This window comes from Staurois parvus, unplaced genomic scaffold, assembly GCF_062004578.1.
Source record: "Staurois parvus isolate SC_StPar_1 unplaced genomic scaffold, SC_StPar_1.0 ptg000715l, whole genome shotgun sequence".
In the NCBI taxonomy this organism is placed as follows: Eukaryota; Metazoa; Chordata; class Amphibia; order Anura; family Ranidae; genus Staurois; species Staurois parvus.
Window position 1 is genome coordinate 2,952,602 of NW_028318511.1, and position 26,453 is coordinate 2,979,054.

Below are 26,453 nucleotides of genomic sequence, written 5' to 3' on the forward strand. Positions count from 1 at the left end.
CAATATGCCTCTCAGCAGATAGCTTAGGGTGTCTACCTTCCAAAAAGGGGTCATTTGAGGGTGTTTGTACTACCCTGGTATTTTAGCACCTCAAGAAATGTGATGAGCAGTCAGAAAGTAAAAGCTGTGTAAATTCCATTATCTATACCATAGTTTTGTAGACGCTATAACTTTCACACAAAGCAATAAATATACACTTACTGGCATTTTTTTAACCAAAAACATGTAGCAGAATACATTTTGGACTAAATTTATGACGGAATTTTAGTTTTTTTTGGATAATTTTTATGACCGAAATAAGAAAATATTGTTTTTTTTTTTAAAAAAAGTTTTTCTTCAAAAAGTTTTTTGTTTATAGCTCCAAAAATAAAAAGTGCACAGGTGATCAAATACCACCAAAAGAATGCTCTATTTGTGTTAAAAAAGGACATAAATTTAATTTTTGTACCGTATTGCATGACCGCGCAATTGTTCGTTAAACTAGCTGTATAGCAAAAAAATGGCGTAAATTGCAGTATCTATACCATAGTTTGTAGATGCTATAACATTCACACAAAGCAATCAATATGCACTTATTGGGATTTTTTTAACAAAAACATGTAGCAGAATACATTTTGACCTAAATTTATAACTAACGTTGAGTTTACTATATATTTTTTATAGCTGAAAGCAAAAAATATTGTTTTTCTTCAAAATTTTTGGTCTGTTTTTGTTTATAGCGTGAAAAAAAAAAGCGCACAGGTGATTAAATACCACCGAAAGAAAGTTCTATTTGTGTGAAAAAGAGGACGTAAATTTTGTTTGGGTGCAGCATTGCATGACCGCGCAATTATCAGTTGAATTAGTGCAGCTCCGAGTAGCAAAAGGAGGCCTGGTCATTAAGGGGGATAAATCCTCAGGAGTGCAAGTGGTTAATGCCCTTTCAATTTGTTCATACTGTCTGTTATACAGTACATAGTACAAAAGGTCATGCTATTATCTATCTTTTGTTTCTTGGAAGTTTTTAATAGTTCTCCGCTATCCATCTTTTTGACCCCTTCCTTAATTTTTTCAAGCTCAGATTTTTTGTACCCTTTCTGTTTAAATCTATCCACCAAAATATTTACCTGCATCTCAAAGTTGGCTTCTAGATCACAATTTCTCTTAACCACTTCCAGACCGGACACTTTTACCCCCTTCCTGTCCAGGGCAATTTTCAGCTTTCGGCACTATCACACTTTGAATGACAATTGCGCGGTCATGCAACACTGTACCCAAATGAATTTTTTACCATTTTTTTGAGACAGACAAAGCTTTATTTTGGTGGTATTTATTCACCGCTGTGATTTTAATTTTTTTTGCTATGTAAATGAAAAAGTCCAAAAATTTTGAAAAAAAGTTTTTTTTATAAAATTTTACAAATAAATATTTCATCATAAATCTTGGCCAAAATTTATTCCATTATCTTTTTAGTAAAAAAAAAAAAAATCCAAATTAGTTTATAACCAAAAATTATAATTTTTAAACATTTTTTTTTACATTTTTATTTTATTTTTTTATATTATTATTTTTTATTTATTTTTTTTTTACATACTGTCACCCTAGCAGTACAGTGTCACCATGGTGACACTGTACTACTTGTGGGGGGTGATGAAGATTTTTTTTTTTTACACTGATTGCTTTTACACCTATATAGGATGTAAAAGCAATCATTTCTCTTTCTATCTGTCTGCATTCTTGCCCTCATTGAGAAGTACTGAGTGAGCTGTGATTGGTCACAGCTTGTAACATGGTACAAGGCTGTTGTGATTAGCCTTGTAGCATGTGACCTCTGTGATCATTCACAGATTTCACACGTAGTAAGCAATGATGTCACCAGTGACATCTTGCTTACTACTTTGCATGTGATCACTGATTGGCCAATCAGTGATCACATGATCGGGACCTCGTACAGAGGTCCCGTCCGACGATCGGTGTTTCACTGTGTCCGGAGGACACAGCGGGCACCGGATCCCAGGGAGTGCGCACAAGCACGGTGCGGGGAGGCCGTTTATAAACGGCCACCCGACCCTGCAGTGCCACCGTCCGGCCATTTAATTCAACGGCCGGTCGGGAAGTGGTTAATTCTCATCATCTGACCTTTGGGAATAGCTCCCAACCAACTGGGGTGATGTCCACTGTTTGTAGGGTTATAGCCGTTTTGGTCCGTGGCTTTAAAGAAAGTATGGGAATAATGTTTATCTCCCTTACTCACAATTTCAAAATCCAAATAATTAACTGATGTTTTGCTATGTGTAGCAGTAAGTGAAATACCATATCTTTTCTTACTTATCTCTTTTAAAAAATACCAATAATGTTTCTTCCATTCCTTTCCACACCACTAAAATATCTTGAATGTATCTTTTGTACATTAACAATTCCTTCCTATTATAGGAGAAGATGGACTCTGCTTCCCATTTACTCATAAAAATGTTTGCTACAGTGGGTGCATATTTAGAACCCATGGCTACTCCTTTTGTCTGTGCATAAAAATGTCCCTCATGCCAAAAATAGTTGCCCTTTATGGCCAAATCAAAAAGTTCCAACATGAAGGCTATTTGTTTGCGTTTCATTGAAGTGTCTCTTTTTAGAGCCTACTCTATAGCAGTCAGAGCATCCTTTTGTTTGATGTTAGTGTACAATGAGTTGACATCTATGCTAGCTTGTATACAGTTGTCATTCATTTTTTTGTTCCTTAACAGATTGATTAAATCTTTACTATCTTTAAGGTATGATGGGTAGCTTTGTGCTATGCGTTGCAAACAATGGTTCAAATACTCCCCTACCCTAGAGAAGAGTGACTCTACACCATTAATTATAGGTCTTCCTGGTGGGTCCTTAATACGTTTATGGATTTTGGGCACTTGGTATATGATAGGTGTTTTTGGGGCTTTGGGAACAATATATTTGGCTTCTTTCTTGTTCAAAATACTCTCCTTCTGTGCCTGTTTGACTGATTTCTTTAATTTAGCCTTTAGTTTGTTTCTAGGATCTTCTACCAATCTTTCATAAGTCTCTTTAACCTTAACCAATTGGTTTGGTTTCCTCATATAATCATTCTTCATTATTGGAGCAGACACCCTCCCCTAGCTGCCAGGGGAAAAACTATTCTGGTAAGGAGAAGGGCAAGGATACAGACAGGGCTAGGTAGATACTGGTGACTGAGGACTCAATTATTAGAAGGAGAGATAAAGCAATCTGTCACAAAGGTTGTGATCGCTGAATGATATGTTGTTTACCAGGTGCTCACATTCGGCATATAGCAGATCTGATGGACAAATTGTTGGGTGGGGCTAGGACTGACCCAGTTCCCATGGTACATATTGGTACCAATGAAAAGTTAGAGGAAAATGGAACATCCTAAAAAATGATTTCAGGAACCTAGGGGTTATATTGAAGAGAAGGACCTCCAAAGTGGTATTCTCAGAAAATGCTGCCTGTACCTTGAACCACACCAGAGAGGCAGCAGGAGCTCAGAGAACCTAACAAGTGGCTGAGGAATTGGTGCAGGAAAGAGGGTTTTGGGTTCCTGGAGAACTGGGCTGACTTTTCAGTCAGTTGCCAGCTCTATAACTTAATGGGGAGGATGCAGCTCTGTTGGGGGAGAGGATGGGCAAAAATGTGGAGGGGCTTTTAAACTAGGTGGCATTGGGGTGGGGGAGGGATCAGAGGAGGCGATGGTCAGCGATGAGAAAAGATCAGATGGTGCTAATGTAGGCATTAGCAGGAGTATAACCATAATACCTAAACCCCAGGAGAGTGGGTTGGCAAAGCAAAATCACAGCCACAGAAAAACTAAGGGGGACATAGTAGGCGCCGGTACTAAACTAAGAGCCATGTACACAAATGCCAGGAGCCTGGCTAACAAAATGGAAAAATTGGAGCTGCTGATACACTAGGAGGATTTTGACTTTGTGGGACTATCAGCAATTTGGTTTGACAGCTCACATGACTGGCTAGCAACTATTCAGGGGTATACCTTGTATTGGAGGGACAGGGAGGGTAGAAGAGGAGGAGAGGTATGCCTTTATATCAAAAATGATTTGTTAGTGAACTTGAGGGATGACATTTCAAATGGGGCAAGGTGGGGGGTGAAGCCACCATGGGTGGAACTTCAAAGGAAAGAAACAAATGGGAATCAATAGTGGGCATATGCTACGGGCCTCAAAACCTGAAGGATATGGAGGAGTTTGATCTCCTATCTCAGTTAGAAATGGCAGAAAGGCAAAGCAATGTTATAATAATGGGGGGCCTTAACTATCCAGATATTGACTTGGCAGAAGGAACAGCTCACTCATTTAAGACTTGTCATTTCATAACCACTTGCCATCCTGAGGATTTACCCCCCTTAATGACCAGGCCTCTTTTTGCTATTTGGTGCTGCACTATTTCAACTGATAATTGCTCGGTCAGGCAATGCTGTACTAAAACAAAATTTATGTCCTTTTTTTCACAAAAATAGAGCTTTGTTTTGGTGGAATTTATCACCTAAAATAATGAAGATCTCCTGCACTACTATTACGTGATAAATTAGGTGAGTGGAAGCTGCTAGCACCTAACCATATACCATGTGGAAATAAAAACTAACGAAACCAAAATGATGCAGTTCTACCCTAATAATATAATAATACAATATGGCAAAAACAAACAAAGTGACATAAATATATATATGTGACAAAAAATTAGTAGATTGATCCTCTCTGGGGATCTCAATATAAAGGCCTTGAAAAAGTCATGTTGATAGCGTGATGTAACGCGTAGGACGCAAGTGTGGTGACGTACTTCCGGCATGGATGCCATCTTGCTGCACCCAATAAGTTCCCATGCAAGTACACCTTTAGCATGAGGTCTTTTGAAAAGCTAGTTATAATCTTACTAAATGTGAGTGGGCATTTGGCTGTGCTGTGATTTAAGATTCCCTATTAAAACGGATTTACACTATGGGAGGTTTCTCTTTATCTTTATCCTATCTGTGAGTTCTTGGCCGGCTGCTTTATACTGGAGGGGACCTGGCTGTTCCTAGTGAGGGGGATATCATCTACCTGAGCAGGTGTCCATTACCAGTGAAGATTTCTGGCTTCAAATAATAAAAGCATTTTGGCCCTTTGAGGGTCGCATCAAGGAGGTGAGGGGGCATTTTAGCCACATACGGATTATTTCCATCGGTGATGATGCACATCCACAATATCACCTGCACTTAGGAGTAATTGGAAAGTTTTTGGTGTATATGCACCTATTTGCACTTGGTTGTTTAAAGTTTTTTTTTTTGTTTTTTTTTTGTTTACGGACTATTATATGTTCTCTTATATTTTTTTGATGTGTTTACTTTTTGTATGTGTGTTTTTTTTAGCACTATTGTATTTAATTGATTCCACATTTAGGGATCCATTTTATGTTACTTTTTGGCTTAATTTAGCCATTATTTGTCACAATCTGCATGATATTGTTGATCCCTGATAGAGGTTCACGTTCTCATTTTCACCATCATTTGCATGAAATTATTGATCCCTATTTAGGGTTTCACGCTTATATGCTGTTTTATTTTATTTTGTGTATGATCCTACTTTAGATAGTGGGGAGTATTGGTTTTTATAGCAGGTGCGATCACTTTTTCACTTGAGTTCCCAGAGATGATCAATTCACTGATTTATTGACACGTATATATATTTTATGTCACTTTATATTCAGATCCCCAGAGAGGATCAATCCACTGATTTTTTGTCACATATATATATATAGTATTTATATCACTTTGTTTGTTTTTGCCATATTGTATTATTTTATTATTAGGGTAGCGCTGCATCATTTTGCTTTCGTTATTTGATCACCTGTGCACTTTTTATTTTGCGCGCTATAAGCAAAAAAAGACCGAACATTTTGAAGAAAATTGATATTTTTTACTTTCGGCTATAAAAATATATAGTAAACTCAAAGTTAGTCATCAACTTAGGCCAAAATGTATTCTGCTACATGTTTTTGGTAAAAAAATCCCACTAAGAGTATACTGATTGCTTTGTGTGAAAGTTATAGCGTCTACAATGTATGGTATAGATACTGCAATTTACACCATTTTTTTGCTATACAGTGCTGCGCTAGTTTAACTGAGAATTGCATGGTCATGCAATAAGGTAGATAAGACAAGGCCTCTTTTGCTACTCGGCGCTGCACTAATTCAACTGATAATTGCAATGCTGTACCCAAACAAAATTTACATCCTTTTTTTCACACAAATAGAGCTTCCTTTTGGTGGTATTTGATCACCTGTGCGCTTTTTATTTTTGGCGCTATAAACCAAAAATTTTTTTTTTAAATGTTATTTTCTCATTTTTGTCATAAAAAATATCCAAAAAACTCAAATTTCATCATAAATTTAGGCCAAACTGTATTCTGCTACATGTTTTTGGTTAAAAAAGTGTATATTGATTGCTTTGTGTAAAAGTTATTGCATCTACAAAGTTTGGTATAGATAATGAAATTTACACAGCTTTTACTTTCTGATTGCCCATCACATTTCTTGAGGTGCTAAAATACCAGGACAGTACAAACACCCCCAAATGACCCCTTTTCAGAATGTAGACACCCTAAGCTATCTGCTGAGAGGTGTATTGAGTCCATGGAACATTCATTTTTTTCACAAGTATTTGGAAAATGATCAAAACATTTTTTTTTACACAAAGTTGTCATTTAAATTATATATTTCTCACACAAGTCATGGGTATATGTGGAATTACACACCAAAATACATTCTGCTACTTCTACCAAGTATGGGGATACCACGTGTGAGACTTTTTGGGAGCCTAGCCACATACAGGAGCCTGAAATCTGCTTTGAAAGCCTGAAGCTGCGTAACTTCCTCATTACACTTCCTCACTACCCTTCACAGTTTTGGAGGCCCTAAAATGCCAGGAGAGCACCAACTCCCCCCCCCCATGACCCCTTTTCGGAAAGTAGACACCCAAGGAATTTAAAAAGAGGCATGGTGAAAATTTAGCAGATCTCATTTTTTCTCACAAGGTTTTGAAATATAAAAAAAGAAAAGAGAAAATATGTTTTTGTTTTCTTTCTTCATTTTCTAAAAACTTGTGGCAACAAACGAGATCTGAAAAATACTCACCATGCTTCTTATCAAATTCTTTAGGGTGTCAACTTTGCAAAAAGGGGTCATTTTGGGGGGTTTGGTGCTATCCTGGCATTTCAGAGCCTCTGAAACTGTGATAGGTAGTCTGGAAGTGTAATGAGGAAATAAAGCCCTTTAAAAGTCTGAAGGTGCTTATTGGATTTTGGGGTCCTGTACTTGGCTAGACTGCCAAGAAGTCTCCCACATGTAGTACCCCCATACTCAGGAGAAGTAACAGAATGTATTTTGGGGAGTACATATACCCATGGCATGTGTGTACAATAAATCATTTAAGAGACAATTTTGTGTAAAAAAAAATACTTTTTTTTGTCATTTTTCAAAAACTTATTTCAAAAAAATAATTCTTCTATTGACTCAACATGCCTCTCAGCAAATAGTTTGGGGTGTCTACTTTCCAAAAAGGGGTTGTTTTGAGGTAGGGGCATTTTATGACCAACATTAGAAGTTTATGCCACACATCATTCACTCTTCTAACCACCTGAAGACCAAGCTTTTTCTGACACTTTTTGTTCGGGTGCTGCAATTTTTTATGTCGTTTAGTACTCGCACAGTGATTTTTCAAACGCATATTTTTTGCAAAAAATACACTTTTGTTTATGCACAAAAACACAATATATTGGCCAATTATTTGGTAAGATATAAAAGATGATAGTATGCTAAGTAAATGGATACCAAAAATGACATGCTTTAAAACTGCGCAATGGCGACAAACTGCATATATTTTTCATATCCATAGGCAACCCTTTAGAAGCCTTTACAAGCTACCATTTTAGATTTACAGAGGAGGTCTAGTGCTAGAATTAATGCCCTTGATCTGACGTTCGTGGCGATACCTCACATGCATAGTGCAATCACTGTTTACATACTGGCACAGGGTCACCGCTCGGTGTGCGCACACATGGGGGGGCGAGAGTGCTATTTTTTTTAAGTTATTTTGATTTTTTTATTATTTTGACACTGTCCCTTTCATGTTTTTTTTTAATTACTTTTAATGCTATTACAGGGAATGCAAATATCCCCTATAACTTCAATGGGCATTATCATAGATTCTTTTTTGAGAAATCTGGGGTCTATCAGACTCTAGATATGTCCTCTGCCCTTATATTATCTAATCTCACCAAGATCGGTGTGATCAGATGCTTTTCCAATTTACAAATGGCGCTGTTTATATCCTGTGAAACTGAAGTGATGAAATGCTCGTAGCTTCCGATTTCTTAGACTATAGAGATGATTGGCACCATTCTGGTCTCCAATCAGCTCTATGGTCATCTGGCAGAAACACCGGCTGAATTCTCAGGTTCCCCCTGATGGCACGGGACTGCCCGAGAAGGCCATGGAAAGCAGTGGGGAGGGGGGGGGGCTTCATTTCCCACTGCTTGTAAAAGCAATCCTGCAGCTAATTAGCCACTAGGATTGCTTTTACATGAAAGCCAATCGCTTTGAAAAAATGAAAAAAATGATACCAGGATGATGCCTGCAGCTGTAGGCATCATCCTGGTATAACCATTCAAAGTCCAGTGATGTACCAGTACATAGCTGGTCCTTGTTGGGTATATACAGTATGCTATGGGTTTTTTTTTATGCAGCCTGTGGGCTGAATGAAAAAAAGAGAAGAAATATATGCCAGAAAAAGTGTGTAGTATGCCTACTATTAGAATATACCACCCTGCATCCACTCACTTCTAATGGTGGGCACACATTAAGTCATACGGTGCCACATGCACCAATTCCAAGATAGTACAAATGTCTAAATAGTGGCACGATTGAATAAAAATTGTCCACGTATAAGTGGTACCCCATATGGAAAAAGGATGACACCAAGTCCCAAACTATATTGCCACTAATTTCCATGTAGTCTGGGCATCCAGGGGGCTCCACGTGACTATCTTTTCCCTCGTAAATCCGAAACTTAGTATAGCCTGTTGCCCTCTCACAGGTCTTACAGTATACATCTTGACACCATATCTGGCATGCTTGCTGGGGAGAAATTGTTTGAATGTTTGGTGGCCAGAAAAATTAATGAGGAACTCATCAACGCAGATTTTTTGCTGGGGAGTTTAGACATCTGCAAATTTTTGGTTACGGTTTGTGGAGCCGGTCAAATTCAGGGTCACCCTGAGGATGACAGAATATGTCATCGTTGAAATGCATAAAACACATTATACTCTCATTTCTATTCCTGGCCATGGCAGCAGAGAACACAGGCATATGATGAATCGGGTCTGTGGACCAATACAACCGCAATTAATTTTTTTTAGTAATGCCCATGTTGAGGGTTAGGCCCAAAAAAATTTTAAATTTGGAAACCGTAATGAGTTTCCATGCAAATAGTTTGGCAATGTTTGAATTTGAGTTGGCGGTGATAATTTGTTGTGCATATAAATTGCTTTGATTCAAAACTAATGCATACAGATCTTCCGTGAAAAACAGCTCCAAAAAAATCCATGGGAGTAGTTAAATTTGCTGTTTCCACCTGAATTCTGGGTTGGGCAGTGAATGGGGGAAGTAGGGGTGCTGATTCTGTGAACAGTGCGGTTTTGTTTGCAATGTACCAAGTGACCTACTGACACTGCACTTGCTTGAGGAGAAGAGGGGGGGAGTAAGTGTAGGTGCTAAACGCAGGTGCTGGAAGGTGCCGGGGCTGATCCCACTAACGCTGCATTTTTGGGGACGCTCTACTAATATGAACGCTGGTATAGTGCTAATCTGATTAAAGATATTGATCCGTTCAGACACTATACTAACAATGGAGGTTTATTGTGTATGAGCATGTTCCTGGCAATCAAGGGGTTAAATGTGATTACTGGTGTACTGACGGGCAATCTGATGCTATCTGGGAGGGGAGTGAAAACCATGGGAGTGCGAATCACGTATATATATGTGGTTTTGCACACCCGTGCCGCCCTGTAGCAGTATTTCTGCCATAGGGCGGTCAGGAAGCGGTTACATAAGTGGTTTGTGTTACAGCGCTGTGTTACTTTAACTGACAATTGCGCGGTCATGCAACGCTGCACCCAAATTAAATTTACATCCTTTTTCCCCACGAATTGAGCTTTCTTTCGGTGGTATTTGATTGCCTGTGCGTTTTTATTTTGTGCACTATATAAAAAAAGGACCAACAATTTTGAGAAAAAAACAATATTTTGGACTTTTTGTTATAAAACATGTCCAGTAAAAAAATGTAAAAATCAGATTTAGTCATAAAATTTTGGCCAAAATGTATTCTGCGACATGTCTTTGCTGAAAAAAATGTCAAATTGGTGTAAATTAATTGGTTTACGTGAAAGTTATAGCATCTACAAATGGTGGTATAAATACTGGAATTTTTTTTTTAAATACTAATAATGGTGGCGATCATCAACTTATGGCGGCGATCAGCGACTTATGGTGGCAATCGGCGACTTATGACGGGACTGCGGCAGACATTCTGACACTGGGGGGAACTGACTTGGGGTCACTGACATCCCCAGTGCACCAATACAGTGATCAGTGCAAAAATCCAGTAATCACCGGGCTCCGGTGGGTAATCACCGACTGGGACCCGGTGATTGACACCCGCGGCCGTGATCGGCGGGGCCGGTAGGGTGGTCGCTCGCCTTGAGCGCACCCCCTACGCGGAAATGCAAAATCACGTGTGTATATATATATATATATATATGCAGTGCAGCCCTGCCGCAGTAAAAGTACTGTGGCTGGTTGGCAACCAGTTAAATGTCTTACAGGACAACTTCATGTGGGAATTGGTGGATGCCCTGGCTAGAAAGAATACATTGCTAGATCTATTAATTACAAATACCACAGATCTGGTCGCAGATGTGGAAATACGGGACAACTTGGGAACCAGTGGTCATAGACCAGGGCTTGAAAAAGCTACTCGCCGGCTCACCAAATGCGAGGAGAAATTCCTCAGTGGCGAGCAGCGAGCACAGATAAAGCATGGAGCGACTGCACCTGCGCTCAAAGCCTCATTGTGAAGCCGAGTTCCGGTTTACATCTTCCGATTTCCGGCTTCTTCGGCCCCGCTGAGAGAAGACAACCTGTCAGGAATGGACTGGCCAGCAATAGTGGGACTCACCTGCCTTATGAGCTGCAGTACAAGGGCTGGCCAGCGGGTGCTCCCAGCAATCAGAGACTCAACCTTGCAGCCAGTCAAAACACCTGGAACTAATGATACTGGTGTATTTAAGGGATGGCCAGACCTGCAGACTCTGCCTTGGTGTGTGTTTTTCCTGGGCCCTGTATCTTGTAAACCTGCGTTCCTGTTCCTGTCTTGTTGCTGACCCTGCTTGATTCTGACCTCTGCTGACTTCTCCTGTTCTGATCCCTGGCTTGTGACCCTGACCATCCCTCTGCCTGACCCTCTGTACCACGCTGCCCGCTACCTGCTGAACCTGGCCTGTGACCCCGACCATTCTCCGCTTGCTCCCCCTGTACCTACCTGCCCGATTGATATTGACCCGGCCTGCCTGACGACGCTTGCATTGTATGTACTGTTATCTGTGGGTGGTTGGTTTGGTTTGTTTGCTCTGTGTTATGTTTTAGTATTGCACTGCGTTTATGTTTGTATTGTTAGTGTTAATAAATTATATTGTTTATAACATATCTGAAGTCTGCGTTTCCCTGCGTCAGTCACATACCTCTGGTCACACCCGGGAGCCCTGACACTACACCAAGGCCAATCCTGACCAGAAGTGGCTGCACAGGGAAGCCATCTTGGTTTGTTGATGGGAAGGATGGATCTTGATGAGGTTGTGTATTTATATCTGCTAGTGTTTGATGACAGAGAGTATGCTTATCAGACTCTGAAGGAGTATCCCCGGGATGAACTGCTAGAATGTATACGGCTCGCTCATGTTCTAGTAGATCAGGGCACAGAATTCTCTGAGGTGCAGCCATTGATTCAGGTTTGTGCGGAGTTGGTTTCATCTGGTACTCCCGAATGCAGGGATGAATTTTTGCCGCCATTTAGTGCTGACCAGGTAGAGTCCCTGGTGTGGTTATTAGAGGATGATGTGGATTGCTTCTTGGAGCATTATGCTGCATGTTCACCACAGACACTAAGAGATTGTATAAACGCAGTGCAGTCTTTGGTCAGACAGGCTTTGTGTAAGCTCAGCTTTGTTCAACCCATACTGCAGACATGGACAGATTTGTTGCACCCAGACTCAGTCAGCTTACAAAAACCCGGACCTGTCGCTCCTCCCGGGGGTCCGGCGCCCGCCGCTCCGCCTGGGGGCCCGAGACCTGTCGCTCCGCCTGGGGGTCTGGGGCCCGCCGCTCCGCCTGGGGACCCGATGCCTTTCGCCCCGCCTGGGGGCCTGATGCCTGTCGCCCCGCCTGGGGGCCCGATGCCTGTCGCCCCTCCTGGGGGCCCGGCGCCCGCCGCTCCTCCTGGGGGCCCGGCGCCCGCCGCTCCGCTTAGGGGCCCGATGCCTGTCGCCCCACCGGGGGGCCCGATGCCTGTCGCCCCTCCGGGGGGCCCGATGCCTGTCGCCCCGCCTGGGGGCCCGATGCCTGTCGCCCCTCCTGGGGGCCCGGCGCCCGCCGCTCCGCTTGGGGGCCCGATGCCTGTCGCCCCGCCAGGGGGCCGGTGCCTGTCGCCCCGCCTGGGGGCCCGATGCCTGTCGCCCTGCCTGGGGGCCCGGTGCCTGCTGCTCCGCCTGGTGGCCCGCTGCCTGCTGCTCCGCCCGGTGCCTGCTGCTCCGCCCGGTGGCCCGGTGCCTGCTGCTCCGCCCGGTGGCCCGGTGCCTGCTGCTCCGCCCGGTGGCCCGGTGCCTGCTGCTCCGCCCGGTGGCCCGGTGCCTGCTGCTCCGCCTGGTGGCCCGCTGCCTGCTGCTTCGCCTGGTAATCCGATGTGCCTCTGCCCGGAGTCCAGCCCGATGTGCCTCTGCCCGGAGTCCAGCCCGATGTGCCTCTGCCCGGAGTCCAGCCCGATGTGCCTCTGCCCGGAGTCCAGCCCGATGTGCCTCTGCCCGGTGTGCCGCTGCCCGGAGTCCTGCCCGGTGTGCCGCTGCCCGGAGTCCTGCCCGGTGTGCCAGTCTTTGATATCCCGCCAGTTACCAGACCCGGGCGGTGGAACATTTTGCCCAGCTAGGAACTGTTTGGAGCGTCCTGAGGCCGCTCCTTGAGGGGGGGTACTGTCAGGAATGGACTGGCCAGCAATAGTGGGACTCACCTGCCTTATGAGCTGCAGTACCAGGGCTGGCCAGCGGGTGCTCCCAGCAATCAGAGACTCAACCTTGCAGCCAGTCAAAACACCTGGAACTAATGATACTGGTGTATTTAAGGGATGGCCAGACCTGCAGACTCTGCCTTGGGGTCAGTGTCGGCATTCCAACACTACAAGGAATGCAATAAGAAGAGTAAAAGTGCTATCAGAAGCCGTTGTCCGAAAAAGACTAGAAAAGTGTAAAACAAATAAATCACCAGGACCAGATGGCTTACACCCAAGCGTCCTCAAAGAACTCTTTGGTCAGGTTATAGCCAGACCACTATTCCTAATTTTTTTGGACAGCATTCTGACAGGAATGGTACCAGCTGATTGGTGAAGGACCGTTGTGGTACCAATATCTAAAAAGGGGGAGAGATACTGTATATTCCTGGAAACTACAGGCCAGTCAGTCTAACATCAATAGTATGTAAACTATTGGAGAGGATGATAAGGGACTATATTCAAGAATTTGCTGGTGGTAACATTATCATTAATAATAATAAGCATTCTTGCCAAACCAATATGTGCACAGTTTATGAGGGAGTGAGCTGCCATCTAAATAAAGGAAGGCCTGTGGATGTGGTGTGTTGGCTGGATTTTGCAAAAGCAATTGATACAGTCCCCCATAAATGCTTAATTTACAAACGAGGTCTGTAGGCACGGGTTATAGGGCATGTCCAAAGGGTGGTGATAAATACTGTGTACTCAGACTGGCCTGGAGTGGTAAATGGGGTACCCCAAAGCTCTATCCTCGGAACAATTCTGTTTAATTCACTTATAAATGATATAGAGGTTGGTATAAATAGCTCAATATTAGTGTTTGCTGATGATACAAAGCTAAGTAGGATAATAGCTTTGCAGCAGAATATAGAAACTTTACAAGAAGACCTCAATAAAATAAAGGAATGGGCAATTACATGGCAAATGAGGTTTAATGTTGAAAAATGTAAAGTACAGGTGAAACTCGAAAAATTAGAATATCGTGCAAAAGTTCATTGATTTCAGTAATGCAACTTAAAAGGTGAAACTAATATATGAGATAGACTCATTACATGCAAAGCAAGATAGTTCAAGCCGTGATTTGTCATAATTGTGATGATTATGGCTTACAGCTCATGAAAACCCCAAATTCACAATCTCAGAAAATATTGTGAAAAGGCGCAATATTCTAGGCTCAAAGTGTCCCACTCTAATCAGCTAATTAAGTCATAACACCTGCAAAGGGTTCCTGAGCCTTTAAATGGTCTCTCAGTCTGGTTCAGTAGGAATCACAATCATAGGAAAGACTGCTGACCTGAGAGTTGTGCAGAAAACCATCATTGACACCCTCCATAAGCAGGGAACGCCTCAAAAGGTAATTGCAAAAGAACTTGGATGTTCCCAAAGTGCTGTATCAAAGCACATTAATACAAAGTTATGTGGAAGGGAAAAGTGTGAAGAAAAAGATGCACCAGCAGCAGGAATGACCGCAGCCTGGAGAGGATTGTCAGGAAAAGGCCATTCAAAAGTGTTGGGGACTTTCACAAGGAGTGGACTGAGGCTGGAGTCAGTGCATCAAGAGCACCACACACAGACAGATCCTGGACATGGGCTTCAAATGTCGTATTCCTCTTGTCAAGCCGCTCCTGAACAACAAACAACGTCAGAAGCGTCTTACCTGGGCTAAAGAAAAACAGACCTGGTCTGTTGCTCAGTGGTCCAAAGTCCTCTTTCCTGATGAGAGCAACTTTTGCATCTCATTTGGAAACCAAGGACCCAGAGTATGGAGGAAAAAAGGAGAGGCACACACTGCAAGATGCTTGAAGTCCAGTGTGAAGTTTCCACAGTCTGTGTTGATTTGGGGAGCCTTGCCATCTGCTGGTGTTGGTCCACTGTGCTTCATTAAGTCTAGGGTCAAAGCAGCCATCTACCAGGAGATTTTGGAGCACTTCATGCTTCCTTCCTAAGATGAGCTTTATGGGGATGCTGACTTCATTTTCCAGCAGGACTTGGCACCTGCCCACACTGCCAAAAGCACCAAAACCTGGTTCAATGACCGTGGGATTACTGTGCTTGATTGGCCAGCAAACTCGCCTGACCTGAACCCCATAGAGAATCTATGGGGCATTGCCAAGAGAAAGATGAGAGACATGAGACCGAACAATGCAGAAGAGCTGAAGGCCAGTATTAAAGCCTCCTGGTCTTCCATAACACCTCAGCAGTGCCACAGGCTGATAGCTTCAATGCCACGCCACATTGAGGCAGTAATTGCTGCAAAAGGGGTCCAAACCAAGTACTGAGTACATATGCATGCTTATACTTTACAGAGGTCCGATATTGTTCTATGTACAATCCTTGTTTTATTGATTGTATGTAATATTCTAATTTTCTGAGATTGTGGATTTGGGGTTTTCATGAGCTGTAAGCCATAATCATCACAATTATGAACTATCTTGCTTTGCATGTAATGAATCTATCTCAAATATTAGTTTCACCTTTTAAGTTGCATTACTGAAATAAATGAACTTTTGCACGATATTCTAATTTTTCGAGTTTCACCTGTAATGCACTTGGGGCTAAAAATATAAACACAAGTTGCTCACTAGGGGGAGAACGTCTGGGGGAATCCAGGATGGAAAAGGATCTGGGGGTCCTAGTAGATAACAAACTCAACATGCAATGCCAAGCTGCAGCAAGAAAATCTAGCAGCATATTAGCATGCATAAAAAAGGGGTTTTACATAAGAGATAAAACAATAATCCTACCGTTTTATAAAACTCTGGTACAGCCACATCTGGAGTATGCCATCCAGTTCTAGTCACCAATCCTCAGGAAGGATGTGCTGGAACTGGAAAGAGTACAGGGAAGAGCGACTAAGTTAATATGGGGACTGTAGGACCTCAGTTGCGAGGAACGACTACATACATTCAATTTATTCTCCATGGAAAAGAGGCAATTGAGAGGAGATATGATAGCAATATACAAATATGTTAATGGTGATTCTAGCATAGGAAATAAACTATTCAGTCTCAGGAAGTTCAAGAAGACAATGGGCCAATTAAATTGGAGGAGAAGCAGTTTAACCCTAAACTAAGGGGTTTTGCACTATCAGGGTGATAAGGATGTGGAACTTCCACATTGGTGTCAGTAGGAAGTATTGGTAGTTTTAAAAACATCTTGGACCGGCATCTTAGTGAACACAATATACAGGGGTATGAGATATGATTTTTGACATGGACACACACAGCTTAAACTGGATGGAATAGTGTCTTTATTCAACCTTACCAATTATGTAACAAATTCTAGGCCCATACATTTTCATTGGCCACCTGTATTACTTTTGTTATTATTCTAATGGACCCAAAACTAGACCTGGCATAGGCATGGATTCCTGGCCTTTTGAGTTCCACACCATAATCACCCATGTTTTTATAGCTGCCGTACTGTTCAATTCTTGCCATTGAAAGTAGCCGCTACTATCTGACCCTCTCACAATTACTCATATTTTGAGTGAACATGCTTTCTGAGTATATGTTTGCTAAAGCTCAATTCCTACAAGCGACATTTTTTCACTGCTGGGCTCTCTAGCTGCAATATCCCAGTTGTACACTAGTAATTTGATTGTTCTACCGCCCCTGTGTTGGAAACACCCTTACTGAGGCCTTGGAATCCTCTTGTGTCTGCGTTTTCCACATGCCAATAGCTGCACCTGTTTCCATGTTATATTTGCATGTAATATTTTACCTGTCATACAATCGTATCGGCCTTCCCCCCCCCCCACTTACTCTTTCTTTATCCCTTAGATGATTTGCTGAAAAGTGATATTTATTTGGTGTCTGTGAAGTTATCCTTAAGACATATTGTCTATTCTTTTTCTGAAGTCTTTTTCAATAAAAGATAGTTGAAACTAAAACCAGCATAAGTAGGAGTTTTGGTTGCAGGCTTGTCTATTCCAGGACCCCTACTGTCTTTCAGTAGGTGAATCAAAAATCAGTTTCTGGTAGTCTGACCCACCATGTACATAGGTCATTTTTTTTACAACACAAATAAAGTGTATCTATAGCCAAAAATATTTTGGGTTAGAACCCCTGTCAGGTTTTTGTTGTGTCACAGATGGGTAGATTCACCCTATTTACATTGCCTGGTGACCATTGCCACTGATTTTAAATGAAAATCCAAAACCATACCGCTGCCACTTTAATAAAGAGGCAAAATCTTCTTTTGGGGACACATGCTCCAGTGACAACTTAATCTTTGGAAAGCCACCCTTTAATTTTCTGTTGTGTTTTCAGGACAAGAAGTGAAGGGAAATCACCAACAGCAAATAAAAACAAACAATTTCAAAAGTAACATTTCTTTTTTTATAGCTCTCTTTAAACAGAAAGTATATGGGAGAAACATGTGGCTTGTGTGGAAATTTTAATGATGATCCTAGTGATGACCTTGTATATAATGGTAAGAGACTGAATTTATTAGGAAAATGTATAACTGACACAGCTATATCACTCTAAACTGCTAATATTAAACCAACAAAACAGCATTAAAGTGATACTAAAGTATTTTTTTTTTAAAAACAAACATGTCACACTTATCTGCTCTGTGCAGTGGTTTTGCACAGAGCAGCCCGAATCCTCCTCTTCTTGGGTCCTCCGCCCTGGTGTTCCGGGCCTCTCCCTTCTGTAGGGTGCCCCCACAGTAAGCAGCTTGCTATGGGGGCACCTGAGCAGGCGTGTTCCTGAGCTGTGGCTCTGCATGTCCATTCACATACAGAGCCATGGCTCGGCCCCACCCTCTCCCTCTCCTGATTGGCACAATGGCTGTGATTAACAACAGCAGGACCAATGGCTCCCACTGCTGCATCAGCTAATCACGCGTGAGAGTCCCCAGAGAACCAAGGCTCTAGTAGACATCCCTGGATCAGGATGGGGCTCAGTGTTAGGGTTGGCTGGGGGAGCTGCTACACACAGAAGGTTTTACCTTCATGCATAGAATGCTCGAAGGTAAAAGCTGGAGCTTTTAGAACCACTTTAATTGAAAAGTGCTAAACTCCAGGCAAACTGCTAAATAAACAGTTGAAATACTCTGAAAACTCTGACTTGCTTATTATTTAGTTTCAGATAGATTCATTATGTTACTAATTTCATTTAGTTGCATTTGTTACATTGATTTTTTTGGAATTCATTAAATTTACTTTTATTTCATTTTCAAATGGAATAAAATTTTTCAAAAGTATTAGCATTTGAATCAAATAAAAAATATTGATCCGATCCAAATTCTGTGTGAAGAATAGCTTTTTGCTAAGGAGTGGGTCAGCAAGCCGCTTGCCGCGTGCCTCAACAACCATCCTTAACAAGCATGACTTATCTGCTGTCAACAGGATTCCCGATGTCAGCAGTATCCAAACAAAGCAGTTTGTTTAAAAAACAGCACGGGGGTTACCCCAATCCATACCAGGCTCTTCAGGTCTGGTATGAAATTTAAAGTATTACTAAACCCTCAACAGTAAAATCAGTCTGTATATGCAGTAAAGCATGCTTGTTATAATCACTATGGAACCTAAGGGATTAATCCTCTGCATTGTGTAAAAAGGCTGTTTGGTCCTAACTTCTCTGATCCTCCCCATTTTCTAGTGCCCCCCTCTTATCTACTGATAAGACATATCATGTGGAGTCACTCTTCACATGATCAGTTTGGTGTGTATGGCTAGAGAGGTTTTTTTTTTTCTTGGGAGAGTGCATGTGATCAGCACAGGGCCAATCAGCACTGTCCAGACAGAGATCAGGGGTCCTTCCTAGAGCAGAATGAAAACTCCTCCTACAAGCTTTAACATGTGCTCAGCTGGACACTGAAAGATGTCATAAGACTGCTGTAACTGCTGATGAGAAAAGGTTTTGAGCAGTTTATATTTACTAAAATAATTGCACTTCCATGTTATGTGTACTGTGGGAGACCAAATATACTGAATGCAGGGTTCTAGGTTTAGTAACACTTTAAGAAGAACCCCACGACAAAATATTTTCAAAAATGGCGTGGGTTCCCCCTAAAATCCATGCCAGACCCTTATCCGAGCATGCAGCCCAGCAGGCCAAAAAAGGAAGGGGGATGAGCAAGTGCCCCCTCCTGAACATGCCAGGCCACATACCCTCAACTTATGGGGACTTTGAGAAAGTTCCCCTACCCAAAATACCATGTCCCCTTGTTGATGGGGACAAGGGCCTCTTCCCCACAACTCTTGCCCGCTGATTGTGGGGGTCTGCTGGCGGCTTATTTTGAATCCACCAAAAAAAGAGGTCAAGAAGTTTGTAAAAACACAAGCACAGTTCCCCATCAACATGAGGACAAGGTGCTTTGGGGAGAGCCCTCTCCCGAAGCACCCTCCCCCCAACTTGAGGGCATGTGGCCTGGTAAGGTTTGGGGTTGCACTTGCTCGTTCACCCCCTTTTTCTGACTTTCTGGGCTGCATGCTTGCATAAAGGTCTGGTATGGATTTTGGGGGGTATCCCATGACATTTAAAAAAATTGGTACCAGACCCAAAGGGCATGGTATGGACTGGGGGGAATCCCCACGCTGTTTTTTTTATTAAAACTAGCATTTGTTTTGTTTACATTCTGCTGACAGTGGGGTTATTAAGGACAAGCTGGCCAGCCAGCTGACCGCCCACTCCTTAACAACCAGCTATTATCAATGAATTCATATCATTCCTTTCATTCAGATGCTTCAAGCATCCGAAGGAAGCAAATTAATTTAATTTTTTTTTGTTTTAATTTATTTTGTATTCAATGAAATTCGTTACCATTGTCATTCAGAGATTCGGATATATCCGAATCTCTGAATAACAAAACTTTTATCCGAATTTATATTCAAAACGAAAACAACCACACGTGTCTTTTGTCCAGCCTTTCCTGAGATTTGCACATCCCTGCCAGACAGCCCAACTAGGCTGGTGAATACTTTTCTTACTGCTGTTTAAGGGTGCATGATTACCTGTGAGAATGCTAGCAGGGATTCCCACTATTAGCTGCGAGTAGGCAACCCTATTGAAAGCAATCAGAGGCTGTTGGCTCTCACAGCTAATCATGCCCACTCTCATGTAATTGCTCATGCTGCAATCATATGTGAGTTATCAGCCCTGTGCACAAATTGCCTGTGTCCAGGGCCAATCATTTTCTGCTGCTTGAGAGATTACATGTGAGTGGCTGAGATTAGCTGTGAGAGCCAGCAGCCTCTCATTGCTGTCAATGGGACTACCTACTTGCAGCTAATAGTGGGAAACCCCACAGATGAGCCCTAAAAAATACAACTTGACCACCTTCCAGGATTTGATTGGACAAATAATGAGCAGCAGCAGACTGATGGATCACTCTGCTCAGTGCTCTGTCAAAATGTTCTAACTTTTTTACTGACAGAGCACATTTTATACTGACAACCTGAAATATGAGAGCCCCCAGTTAAAAACTAAAACAATCAGTGTGACAAAATGTGAATGTGATTAGGATTATGGGCAACCTGGGACAGATAGTTGTGGAGCATTCATAATCCATCTACTGCCAATCCATCTATTGTTGCTCCTATGTGGTAGGGGTTGGACTTTAAATTCATATAAAACCAAATGCCAGCCATTAGATGAAATGATTCTGCTAATATTGTTTTTTTTTACCACAGGACTGAATTTAGATCCTTTCATGTTTGGTGAATTACAAAAATTAAGAAAACCAGAAGAAACCTGTGAGGGACCTAAACCAGACACTGGAAAAAAATGCAATATTTACGTAAGTGTAGAATACAAATGGCATAAAGCACAGGGATTTCTTTGTTATTTACAAGTGAAGAAACTTTGAACATCGGCATTAAATATTTCAAATTGTAAAGGTATTTTTTGTTACCTGTATCCAGACCAGCTGGGGAGCTTTGTTTTTAATTTCCGCCCTGGAAAGGCAAAAAGAAATGAGAGGAAATCTTTCTGAATTGCATGGATTTCCCATACTACAGAAAAGTCACCAGAACAGCCCACATTGCTAAGGTGACCCCAGATTTTTTAAATGAAATCCGTAAACACCATCCTGACCACACCCACTTTAATTCACACCCCCCATTTCAAGAAATATTTAAAGGATAAGTTCACCTTTTAGACAAAAATAATAAATACGCATTTTTTGCAGGTAAAAAAATGTGCATTTATCATTTTTGTCTACAGGAGCCTGGAAAGCATTGCACCAGCAATCAGTAGATGGCTGATGCCATGCAATTTTCCTTCAGATCTGTTAAAATATCTGCTTGCCATATGGGATGTATGAGCAAGCAGATATTCTGACAGGAAGCTTCAATGAACTACCATGGCGCTCCACAGTGCTGTGGTAGTTCATTGAAAACTACAAGCCCACAGCTGCTAAGGATGTCGGGACTTGCAACTCATTAATTCATGGAAGTCCGTGAATGATGCGGCCGTATGGGCAGCGCCCCACACAGCCGTGCTGTTTTCAAATTTAACAGATAGTACGGGGAGAAGGCTCCCTGTATTATCTGTGGGGGGGGGGGGGGGGGATTTGGCAGTGGCTGTGACTATGGGAACACGTTACATGTTCCACCCAAAGGTGAACTTATTCTTTAAACAGTATAAATAAATTGAAATGTTAACATTTTTGTCGATGGAAATGTACATTTCAGGCTCCTTCAAAGAATAAGAAAAATAATCACAAAATCTTTATCAAGTGTTTTTGGCTGCAGTACACTAATATTTGCCACACTCCAAACTTTTAAATTAAATTTTGTTTACTCTTTCTAGAGAGCTAGGTGTCTTAAGCAACTGAGGAGTGCCAAGTGGATAAGATGCAATAGACTTGTGAAACCAGAACCTTACATTGAGGCCTACATTGTGGATTTGTGTCTGTGCAAGGACAATGAGAAGTTAAGTTCATTCTGTCTATGTAGCACTATTGCTGAGTATTCCCACCAATGTGCGCTTGCTGGTGGAAAACCACCAGAGTGGAGGAGCCCAACACTGTGCTGTGAGTATCAGTTGTGCATTCCTTGAATTGTTTGATGCTTTTGATGAAGCTAATTACAAATAGTCAATGCCCAAGTACATTTGTATTCAATCTTATTGGACCTTCCCACATGATAGAAAAATATATTTTAAAAATATTCTTTCGAAATATATTGAAATATACCGGTATTTGAAATGCTACAATTTTGGGTGTATTAAAAAAAAAAGTATATATATATATATATATATATATATATATATATATACACACTGTATGTTGAAATGCGTTTTTTATATATTACAAAATATATGAAAAATATTTTTAAACATACAAATATACTGTATATCTCTAAAAATACATTTAATCTACATTTTTGGAATGCACTTACCAATATATGTAAACATATTTGTTAAAATTACTTTTTAATATGGTAAAAAAATATGAAGAATATATTTTAAAAAATATATATTTTAAAAAATATTTTTCATATATTTTGTAGTATATAAAAAATGCATTTCAACATACAGTATATATGTATTACGGAAACTTGTTATACTTACTGTAATTTTCCTTTCCTGGACCGTCCTCACGTCAACCTACAACAGGTCAGCTCCGCCCTCCTGAACCCTTCAAGACAACCCATAACTAGCCTATAAATCTGAGCTAATCCCCCACTCAGGTGTTCCATCACAAGCCTTGTGACGGAAATGAAGGGTGGGAGACTCAGGCTGATGTGAGGAGGGTCCAGGAAAGGAAAATTGCGGTAAGGATGATAACAATTTTCCATATTCCTGGACCTCCTCATGTCAGCCTACTGCAGAATGTACCTAGCAACGACAAGGCCCAGATGAAAGGGAAAACAACCAAAAAAAAGATACTGTGATCAGAAAAGTACTGCTAAGCACACAGACATTTAATGGCTCACAACTGAAGAAATAAATGCAGCCCCAAAGTGATCAAAATCCCTCAAAGATACATCCATCCTATAATGAAAGTAATTATAGTGCTCCAACTAGCAGCCTTGCAAACCACCTCTGCCGAGACTTTCGAATAAGAAGCCCATGACGCTGCCATGCCCCTGATTGAATGAGCCCTTACTTCTTCTGGAGGAGGAAGGTTCAAGGATTTATAAGCTGATTGTATAGTTCTAACAATGTAGGCTGAGAGAACCCTAGGAGACCTAGCTTGCCCTTTTCTTGCAACTGAAGGGTACAGCAAGGAATTAGCCACTTTTCTGGCATGTCTGGTGCGCTCTAGGTAGACTGTAAGGGATGAAACTAGATCTAGCTTTTTCCATTCTTCTTCTGTTTTCTCAGGAATAAAGGATGTAAATACAGACTCCCAATTCAAGTGGAAAGACGTGGACACTTTGTGAACAAAAGAAGGTACTGGCCTGAGAACCACTCTCTCTGGAAAGACCAAGCAGTATAGTTCCTTCACCGAGAAGACACACAACTCTGAGACATTTCTTGCTAAAGAAACAGCTATTAGGAAAATCATTCTTAAAGTAAGATAATACATTGAACAGGATAATGGAGGGTCAAAAAGAGATCCCAATAAAGATTTTAAGACCAGGGTCAAATCCCACTTTGAAAAGTAGGTATTCACTGGAAGATGGATTCTCATTGCGAATCACCAAAGGATGTAATGCCCATCTTCTTTGGGTCAGAGCTGCTAAGGCTGATACTTGGACTTTCAAGGAATTATATGCCAGACCCTTATCCAGGCCCTTTTGGAGGAAGTCCAACACATTAGATGATGGAATGATGGAAAGATAGGATCCCAGCCATTCGTCAAGGCAAATTCACAAAATGCTCCCCACACACGCTGATATGTGGAATTTGTAAACTGTTTCTTCGAGCGTAACAAGGTGTCGATGACTCTGTCTGAAATACACATTTCTTTCAACCTCCCCCTTTCAATCTCCAAGAAATTAGATTCAGTCTTCTGATGTATGGGTGTCGTTTCCCTTTCTGCATCAACAAATCTGCCAGATTCACCAAAATGGAAGCATTACCCTCTCCTGCTGTAACAGCCGAAGAATTAGAGGGATGGGAGGGAATAAGTACACTAGGCAAAAGCTCCAGGGGTTTGAAAGGGCATCTTGGCTCAGAGCTTGCGGATATAGAAAATGCAAGAAGTATGGAGAAGCCTGTTGTTCACAGCTGAGGCCATCAAATCTATCACTGGTGTCCCTAATTGGCTGAAGATTGGTTGAAGATAGCTCAGACTGAGCCACCACTCATTGTGGTTGATGAATTTATGACTTAGAGAATCTGCTACGGTATTCAGGGACCCAGGAAGATATGCCGCTGTTATGGACATCAGATGATGTTCTGCCCAGAGAAAAAAATTGAGCAATGATCCTTAGTAGGTTCAATCTCTTGACAGGTCACATAGGCTACTGCTGTTTTGTTGTCTGACAAAATCTGCACTGCTTTTCCTTGAAGTAGTAATCAGAAAGTTTAAAGAGCCTCCACAATCGCCATAAGCTCCAACTGATTGGAGGCTGTCGGAGGGCTCCTGTTCCACTGACCTTGAGCTTGTTGACCCAAGCAATGGGCTCCCCAACCTAAATGACTAGCATCTGTTTTCACAATCACCGCAGAAGGTGGTTGGAGCAGCACACCTTGTGCTAAGTTCTTCATTCTCAACCACCACCTCAGGGACTGAGCAATCAAAGCGGAGATGAGAATACCTTGTATTAGGGAATGGCGGTCCCACTGCTGCAGAGAGTTGAATTGAATTTGTCTTCCATTCCACCTGGCCCACAGGACTACTGGAATTGTTGAGGACAACTGACCTAGGTACAGCATACATTCCCTTGCTGATAAGATTTTCTGCCTCATTACAGCTCTTGACAAACTCTGGATCTCTGAAATCTTCCTCTGAGGAAGAAATACCCGACCCAGATCTGTCTTGAAGAGGACACCCAGATATTCCAAGTTCTGAGAAGGTTCGAGATGGCTTTTGTGAATGTTGTTATCCAGCCAAACTGCTTAAGGGTTTCGCAAGTTAGGGAAATGTGCTTCTCCACTTCCTGTTTTGTGCCTCCTAAAATGGGAATATCATCCAAATAATGGAAGATCTGAACACCCTTGGTCCTTAACAGTGCGATAAATACTGACAAAATCTTTGAAAATGTTCTTGGAGCTGCACACAGTCCAAAAGGGAGGCACCGAAACTGAAAATGAGCACCCCTGAAGGCAAATCTTACAAAGCAATGGTGACTTGGTTCCAGGGGCACATGAAGATACGCATCTGCCAAGTCTACCGATGCCATCCAATCGTTGTTTCTTACTATTGTGATAATTGTGTCCACTGATTCCACCCTGAAAGCTGGAGGTTTTATCAATGAATTCAGGTATATGAGATTTAATACCAGTCTGAACTCACTTGATTCCTTTGGTATAAGAAATAAGGGGGAGTATACCCCCCTACTTCTCTCCCAAGCCGGTACTGGAACAGTAGCTTTGGCGGGCAACAATTCTACATAATTGTACAGATAAGCAGCCTTTTCCTGGGAAGAGGGGATTCTGATTTCCACAAAATGAACCTGCGAATGTTTGATGGAAAATTTGATCAGATTTCCTCTTTGAATAACACCCGAAACCTATTAATCTGTCACTGATTCTGTTCAAACATCTTTGAAATGGGCCAATCTTGCCCCTACCTGAGATGTTTGATGGGGCGAACCTTCAGAAGCTCTTCTTTGTGGGCTTGGCATTCTACCCTGACTTGAACTTGGGTCCCTTAGTAAAGGTGGACTGACTGGACCTGCAGGAGGGTCTGAAATATTCCCGTTCAGGTCTGTAAGACTTTACGTCTTTAAACTGATCCTTTGATCTCTTATTTGTATGAAAAAGAATGGCGCTGCCTTCTTCTCTCCTGGGACAATAATCCTGACTTGTCCCCTGAGACTCTGCGAATGGCCTCCTTGAGGGTCTTTCCACATAGCATTTCCCCCCTGATGGGAATAGTGCAAGGGCCCTGTTTCGATTATCAGCAGACCAGTTCTTTCTTATTCAAACTTTTTATTGCTATTATAACATAGGAAGAAAGACATTAACAGTAGGCAATAGACATTATATTGACAGTAAAGTGCAGGGAAAAGTATATACA

At 41.8% G+C, this 26,453-nt stretch overlaps 1 protein-coding gene across 1 annotated transcript in view; it reads left to right on the forward strand.

Moving 5' to 3' along the window:
* The window catches only part of LOC149445617 (mucin-2-like), a 207,833-nt gene that overhangs the window by 24,325 nt on the left and 157,055 nt on the right, over nt 1-26,453 (forward strand). The window contains exons 5-7 of the mRNA XM_089653503.1: nt 17,714-17,801; nt 21,010-21,116; nt 22,130-22,352. Coding sequence (XP_089509629.1) covers nt 17,714-17,801; nt 21,010-21,116; nt 22,130-22,352 — 418 coding nt within the window. The remainder of the gene's footprint in view (nt 1-17,713; nt 17,802-21,009; nt 21,117-22,129; nt 22,353-26,453) is intronic.